General features: G+C 46.8%; 1 protein-coding gene across 1 annotated transcript; it reads right to left on the bottom strand.

Annotated features, from left to right (window-relative positions):
• Positions 1–1537: 1537 nt before the first annotated feature.
• Positions 1538–7538, bottom strand: Klf17 (Kruppel like factor 17). The gene is made up of 3 exons (XM_028784708.1): positions 7494–7538; positions 2907–3693; positions 1538–1719 (listed from the first exon to the last, which is right to left on the bottom strand). The coding sequence occupies exons 1-3, from the start codon at positions 7536–7538 to the stop codon at positions 1538–1540; spliced, it is 1014 nt and encodes a 337-aa protein (XP_028640541.1).
• Between the last annotated feature and the right edge of the window lie 291 nt (positions 7539–7829).

The following is a 7829-nucleotide window of genomic DNA, read 5'->3' as shown; positions in this document are numbered from 1 at the left end:
AAGTCCTTTAGGTCTGACTATGGCAACATCGTTGAGGTCTTTTGTTCCTGGTACACCCTTTTGCTGTCCCTGAGCCCCTCAAGTCCTGTGTTGTGGAGGCTTGTGGACTGACTCTTGAGAACTTGCCAGGGGGCACTGCACCTAGTTAGGCCAAACATGGTCCCTTAAGCCTAAGATGGCATCACTTTTCTATAGTCAATACTTGGCACAAGACTAAGACTATAGAATATCTATAGAAAGTGTCAGCTCTTAAGAAACCCACTTTGCAGGGCAGACGTGACACCTGGGATCTGACTATTCACTGGCATCACCAAGCTCTTCTACTTCCTTTTTTCTTTCTTTTCTTTTTTTCTTTGTTTTTTTTTTTTTTTGCTCCCTACTTTTAAATTTAATCTTTGAGCCCCTATAATCTGAATTAAGGCTGAGTTCTGTTATATTAGCTTAATGCTTAGTAAAATGGCTGATTTAATACAGAAGTTCTGTATTAAATGACCAGGATGAGTTGCCAGGATAGTTACTGTCCCTCAAAACCAGAAAGCCAAGCAGGAGAGGCAACCTGAAGCCCGCTGGGTGGGTTTTACCTGTACCTCCAGAACTTCCCAGGCAAATACGAGAAGGCTGCTAGTCAGCCTAGGCTACATAGTATAACCCGTCTCAAAAGCCAAACAAAGGCCAACAAGGTGGTTCATGAGGGGAAGGTGCTGCCAAGACTGACAGACTGAGTTCAATCTCAGGGACCTACACACTAGATCAGAGACTCTCAAAAGTTGTCGATGACCTCCGCACATGTACACATAATGACAATCGGCCACCTGGAGTTACGGTGGGGTTTGTCCTCAGCCCTCCTACTCCCCAGGCCATCGAAACAGCCTACACGCTTTTATTGGGACATTCAAAGCCAAAGTATAGGAAGGAGAACATCAAGTGGAAGGGAAAGAATGGGAAATGGCCCAAGGCAACAGTCCCAAGATGGTCAACCTTGAAGATGCAGGCATGTCCACTGGCTGTTTGCAGGTCTCCCCATAGGTTGTGCTGTCATAGAGATACAGCACACTCATATGTCCAGTATGTCCCAGCACTAAGATGTAAAAAGCATAGTGTTCAAAGACCTTTCCCGTGGTCTGGCCCTGGAAACTGTGGAAGACCCAGGGAGAGAATGTGGGCTTTCGTTGAACAGGCATGAGAGAGTTTCATGCTTCGGGTTGACAGGAGATAAGAGCTTTCTAGTAAAATTCTATCTCTGGCTCTGCCTTCTCATCTGGCAGAAGTCAGTAATCTCGGAGGGGAGGGTACCAGATTTTGAGGAATCTATTATGATGTCCAGAGCTTCATGTGGGCTTCTTTCTCCACCACTTCCTAATCTTGTTTCCATCTGAACCTTCATCTACCCCAGAGATGATCTGGTCCCGGGCAACAGAATCTTGGGTTAGAGACTACAGGAAAGAGAGCTAAAGTCCCTGACCAGGAGCCAGAGGACTGTCTATCCCATCCGTCTGTCGTCTGTCTGTCCACCGTAAGCTTGAGGTTGCAGGAAGTCTTACTTGGGCAGATGAGTTCTTTTGTGCTGCTTGAGATGGTCAGATCTCATGAACTCTCGGTCACACTCGTCACACTTATGTGGTCGATATCTGGTATGGATCCGTTTATGTCGTCCAAGCTCATCAGAGCGGAAGAACCTCCACGTACAGCCTTTCCAGTCACATGCGTAGGGCTTCTCACCTAGGGAGAGAGTGGGGAAGAGTTAAATTAGGCAGAAAAAAACACAAGGTGGGAAAGGAAAACCAGTGGGAGGCAAAGGCCACTAGATGAGACTGCAGGCTAGTGGGACAGGAGTGCTAGGCTCCAAGCTTAGAAGAGAAAGGGTAGTCCTAAACAATTACAAATCAGGGGTCCCAGCTGGGCAGTGGTGGCGCACGCCTTTAATCCCAGCACTTGGGAGGCAGAGGCAGGTGAGTTCGAGGCCAGCCTGGTCTACAGAGTGAGTTCCAGGACAGCCAGGGCTATACAGAGAAACCCTGTCTCGAAAAAAAAAAATCAGTGGTCCTGCATAAATCAAAAAGATGAGCTTGACAACTGGCTCAGGAGTTAAGTGTTGTGGGTTCAGTCTAATGCTGCTTGTATTATGTTAATCTAGGACCCCAAAATTGCAGGAGAATTCACACTATGCAGTAAGATACCAAGGAAACCCTACCCCCAGTTGGTTTTGATTGGTAAATAATGTTGCTGGCCAATGATGGTTGAGCAGAGAGACAGAGGCGGGACTTTTAGGATTCCCAGTCAAGGGACCAAAGAAGGAAGAGAGATCAGCCATGCCTGGAGAAGGAAAAGGGGAGACACCATGCCTGAGAGGTGCAGGACAGAGAGCATAGCTGCTGTGTAGGAGCTGGAGGAACATAGCCCAAGAGGGCTGCACATCTGGGTCCAGGGCAGCCAAGATGGAATATAGGTTCTAGTAAGTAACAACTTGGGAATATCAGAAGGAGGTAGATTGGCCAGATGGAGGTTGAAGAAGTAGCCCAGCCATTGAGTTGTTTAAGGCATATAAAAATATAAAGGCTGTATGTGTGTGCGTGTCTTTCATTGGGGAACCCAGTACATTGAGGTAGATAGGGGCACTACACTGACAGTGTCAATTGAGTAGCATTAACTGGGTACTGCTACAGTTAAAAGTACTTGTTGCTCTTGCAGGTTTGACTCCCAGCACCTACATATGGTGGCTCATAGCCATCTGTAATTCCAGTTCCATGCAGGAGATCCAAGCCTTCTGGTCTCTGGGCACCTGGCATGCACGAGGTACAGAGACAATCATAAAAGCAAAACAGTCATTCACATAATAAAATAACTCTATGAGCAGTTTAGGAAGAAGAGATCCCTATATCCCTTTCTCCACACGACACCCCACTCACCTGTGTGTTTGCGTTGGTGACTCACGAGGTGAGAGCGCTTGGTGTAAGCTTTTCCACAGTTGTCATATGAGCAGACATAAGGCCTTGAAACTAGGGGCTCTCTCTTTCTTGCCCCTCTTGATGTACTGGGGCTCTCTGTCTCCTGTGGAGCAGGTGTAGGCTGCTCACATATGAAAGGTTCTTCCTGGACATTTGACTGGGTCACAAGTGAATCTTGGGAATCTAAAGATACCAATTGCTGGAACGTAGCTGGGAGCACCTCAGGATTGCAGGGATTTGCAGAGTGTACCATCTGATCTATAAAGTGGGTCACAGCATGGGTCCCAGAGGAAGGCATGCCTGGGACCAACAATATTCCATGTTTTAAAGAGCCCGGAGTGGCAGGTACAGAATAAGGCATTGTTGGGGCATGGTTGTGGGCCATCACTGAGACTCCACAGGAAGCTGGGCTTGGCAGGCCACCATAAGACATCAGATTCTCACTGAAGTCAACAGTCATTCCCAGAGTACCTGAACTTCCGACTGGCATCACGTGGGATCCCCTCCCAATCGATCTCTGACAATAACTTTGGGAAGGTGTCAGCTGGGAGGGGCACCTCACACCATGCTCAGGAATCGACCTAATGAACTGTGACTCCCACTCTCCCTCACTGGATCTGAATTCCTCAGCTGACGCCATGTAGGGCCTCATCATGTCTGTTAAGTACTGCGTGGCTGCTGGCTGATGAAAGCCGCTGTTTCCAGAAGACACGGGCATACTCGACACTGGCATCAACATCTCATTATCCTACAAGAAAAGTCATGTGAGAACAAACTCCCTTCTGCTCCACTTTACACGTTTCTTACCCTGACCCCCAGGACAGGCCAATGGTTAACAGACCGTTGGTTGCCACAAGGAGCTCGCTCGGCAGGCTGAGAGAATTGACTGCTCTGCGTTCTAAACCTCAGGCTGCTGGGATTCACCATGTAGCCCAGGGTGTTGCCTACTTACAGTAATCCTCCTGCCTCATCCTGTGCTAAGGTTTACAGACATGAGTTACCATACCTAACAAATGGTCACTCACCAAGGGACCTCGTTGGTTTTGCTTATACAGCCATTGTAGTATTTGGATCTTTGGAGGTGGCGACCAGTCTAGAACTTCTCATCACCTTATTAGAATTTTGTCTTGACAATGGAGCTTATCATGTTGCTAACGATAACAGGGATGTCAAACTGTCAGTTTACAGCTTTCTTTCTGGACACCAGAATGGGTAGATTGAGAAGACCAGAACTAGAGAAGGTACTTCAGTGGATAAAGCATTTACCACACAAACTGAATTCCAATCCATGTAAAGCCAGGCTCAATAATAAATGCACCTCTTATCCAGTGCCATATACACTGGTAAATAACCAAAACTAGCCCCTGTCTCGAACAGCTGGAAGACGAGGACTAACATGCAGTACTGTTTTTTGACCTCCTCACATATGCTCACACTCACATATAAAGGCACATACATGATACGCATACAAGTAAAACCTCTTGGCTCAGTGTGTTGGGACACGCCTTTAATCCCAGCATTTGGGAGGCAGAGGCAGGTAGATCTCTGCATTCCAGGATAGCCAGAGTTAAAAAAAAGAAACTTTGTCAAAAAAAAAAAAAAAAAAAAAGGAAAACCTCTCTTCCTGCAGGTGAGTTCCAGGGATAAAACTCAGGTCACTAGGCTTGGCAGAAAGCACCTTTACCTGCTAAGCCATCCCACCAGACCTCGTTTGTATTTGAGTAAATACGGGCCATGTCTAATTGTTAAGCACTGTGTCATTAATGATGCCTGGAATGAGTCATTTTTATGCATGTGAAGTTTTGTTTTTGACAATTCTAAGTACTAATGACTCGACACATTTAAATAAATTAAACTACAAGTTGTTAGGTAAGGGACTGCAGTGGACTAAGGAGAACACTGATGTGGTCATTAGTCACCTGTGTTACATTAAAATTTTAAGAGAATTCCATTGTTAGCCCACTCCTAACCTAACAGAATTCTAATAAGGTGTATTTGGGGCTACTGGACTCCCCAAGTGGTCCACATCCATACTTGGATATGTGTTTGATAGACAAACTTGGTCTATAAAGTGAGGTCCAGGACAAGTCAGGCATGCCAGAAGAGATCAAGAGCTCAAACTTAAATCCTGCGCTAAATGAGACCAACAGGAAAAAAATCCTATGCTTGATCAAGGTGAAGCAGTACATGCCTGCAGTCAGTTCACTCTTAACCTGGGCTCCATGGTAAACACATCTGAGCAGCGTGAGAGCTTGTCTCAGAGGACAAAGCAAAACCCCATCTCAAATACCATAGCAAAGGCAGGAATTCACCCCTCATTAACAAAGTAGCCAAGTCATTGCTGTTTGACTGCCTTGCAAACATTTTTTTTTCAAGATAATGTTCCTCTGTGTAGCCCTGGTTGTTCCAAAACTCAGAGATCCACCTGCCCTTGCCTCCTGCCTGAGGGATCTCTGGAGGCTGAAATGAAAAAACACAATCAGAAATTTGGCCTCGAACTCAAAAATCTGCCTGCCTCTGCCTCCCAAGTGCTGGGATTAAAGGTGTACACCACCACTGCCTGTCAAATTTATTTTTTTCTTTTTTAAGATTTATTTATTTTATGTGAGTACATTGTCTTCAGTCACACCAGAAAAGGGCATCTGATCCTCATTATAGATAGTTGTCAGCCACCATGTGGTTCGGGGAATTGAACTCAGGACCTCTAGAAGAGCAGTCAGTGCTCTTAACCACTGAGCCATCTCTCCAGCTCATGATTTAATAAACAACCCCAAAACCCACAGGTATGTATGAAACTCAGTGGGTTCCTAAAAAGATAAGGAACAAGACATGACCATTAAACTCAGTGTGCTATCTTAAAAAGGCATGAGAGTAGGAGTGGGAGGGGCTGAGGGGATACGGAGTGAACGTGCTCCATGTGCATTACACGTGTGTAAAATAAGCCATTGCACGGCTAGCAACCAACAGAGTAGACTTGTGCCAGACTGGGAAGAAGACTTGTGGGGAGGCTGGGTGTGGGGGTGCATGCCTTTAGTCTCAGCACTCAGAGCCACATGGGTCTGAGTTAGAGGCTAGCCTGGTCTACATCATGAATTCCAAGATGGCCAGATTATGTAAAAACAGTCTCGAAACAAGCTTACGGAGGATCCTGGGTGCCTGGCCTCTTCCCGTCAGGAGCGGCCCTCTATTTTCCAAATATTTTCCACCAGTTCTGATTCTGGTTCCAAAATACCCCCCACCCCAATGTCCAGATTCTCTTTCTGTAGATTAGAGCTCACTGTTTAAACCTTCACCTGGATTGTCACAATGTAAACCCTCACTTGGGTTATCACAATTAGTTTCTAATCCCTCCAAGTGAGATTCCCTACTCTCATAACTTTTTTTCCCCCCTCTGAGACAGGGTTTCTCTGTGTAGCCCTGGCTGTCCTGGAACTCACTCTGTAGACCAGGCTGGCCTCGAACTCAGAAATCTGCCTGCCTCTGCCTCCCAAGTGCTGGGATTAAAGGCTTGCGCCACCACTGCCCGGCAAGATTCCCTACTCTCTAAGAGCACTTCTGGAGGAGTGTTGAGTTACAGGCTTTAGTATTTCTGTTGTTGTTATTAAAGACAGATGTGGTGACACACGCCTTTAATCTCACCAAAAATAAACTGGACACAATGGCACACCTTTAATCCCAGCACTTGGAAGGCAGAGGCAGGCCAGTCTCTGAGCCCGAGGCTACTCTGGTCTACACAGCCTAGGAGATGACTACCTAGAGACTCCGTCTCTTTTTTTTTTTTTTTTTTTTTTTTGGTTTTTTCTTTATAGCCCGGGCTGTCCTGGAACTCACTCTGTAGACCAGGCTGGTCTCAAACTCAGACATCCACCTGCCTCTGCCTCCCAAGTGCTGGGATTAAAGGCGTGGGTCACCACCGCTGGGCCTCCATCTCTTTAAAAATAAATAAAGTTATTAAAAAAATGACATGGTAACTCACACCTTTAATGCCAGCACTCTGGAAGCAGAGGCAGGTAGACCTGAGTTTGAAGCCAGCCTGGTCTGCAGAACAAGTTCAAAGACAGCCAGGGCTACACAGAAAAAACATCTTTCAACCTCCCCCCTACCGCATCCGACCAATGGAGTTGGGCAAAGGATTCCAATAAACTTCCTCCCCAACGTCCTCGCAGTACACAAATCCCTCCTTAAAATCGCTCTCAAATCCCTGGTCTACAAAGAGTTCCAGGACAGCCACCATCTTTAAACGCTCCTCTTTCTCCCGCAAAAAAATAAAAATAAAAAATAAGGTAACCTACTCTCTATCAGTGGAGTTTGACCAAGGGCTCCAATTAGTGTTTCCTCCCCACTCCTCCCATGGTACACAAATTCCTCTCTTAAAAAGTTGAGCTGAACCCCTTCACCTTCACCACCCAACACAGGCTCTACTGCTTGCTTTAAAAACATACTTAACTAACTAAACAAGCCTCACTTGGGCTGGCCCCCTCTCCCGCTCCACCTTCAATCCATTCTCCACCAACACCTGCACCACCCTAGGGTGGACCCCAGACTCACCAAGCGAGGCTGGTGCAGAGCCTGCTGCTCATTGTCCTGCTCCATGTCGGCTGAGACCCAAGTTCAGAACAAACGGGACGCTGACCCAGACCAAACACCGTCATAGGCGTGGGTCCCAACACCACTACGCCACAATCCCACAATGGCTGCGTGGAGCTTTTATTTGCCCCTGAGCGACTGCGCAGTGTCAAGGCCACAGGCCACACCCACCCAATGTCAACTCAGCATCCATCCAATCCCGCAACTCTTTGTAGGCCTTATGCCAGCAGGGTCTGTGACAGAGAAATCACTGAACTTTACCACTTTTAAAAGACATTGTGTCCGCCCTTCTCTACC

Source organism: Grammomys surdaster, unplaced genomic scaffold (assembly GCF_004785775.1).
Source record: "Grammomys surdaster isolate TR1022 unplaced genomic scaffold, NIH_TR_1.0 100, whole genome shotgun sequence".
Classification (NCBI taxonomy): domain Eukaryota; kingdom Metazoa; phylum Chordata; class Mammalia; order Rodentia; family Muridae; genus Grammomys; species Grammomys surdaster.
Note: the sequence above shows the minus strand (reverse complement) of the source record. Positions and strands in the feature narration are given on the sequence as shown.

What these genes read in the sequence shown, in the direction of transcription:
- Klf17 (XM_028784708.1), bottom strand. Translation starts at nt 7,538, where the DNA reads ATGGAGCAGGACAATGAGCAGCAGGCTCTGCACCAGCCTCGCTTG. An exon ending in CTCTGCACCAGCCTCGCTTG is followed by an intron (nt 3,694 to 7,493) that starts GTGAGTCTGGGG and finishes CTTTTCTTGTAG; the next exon opens with GATAATGAGATGTTGATGCC. An exon ending in TCACCAACGCAAACACACAG is followed by an intron (nt 1,720 to 2,906) that starts GTGAGTGGGGTG and finishes CTCTCTCCCTAG; the next exon opens with GTGAGAAGCCCTACGCATGT.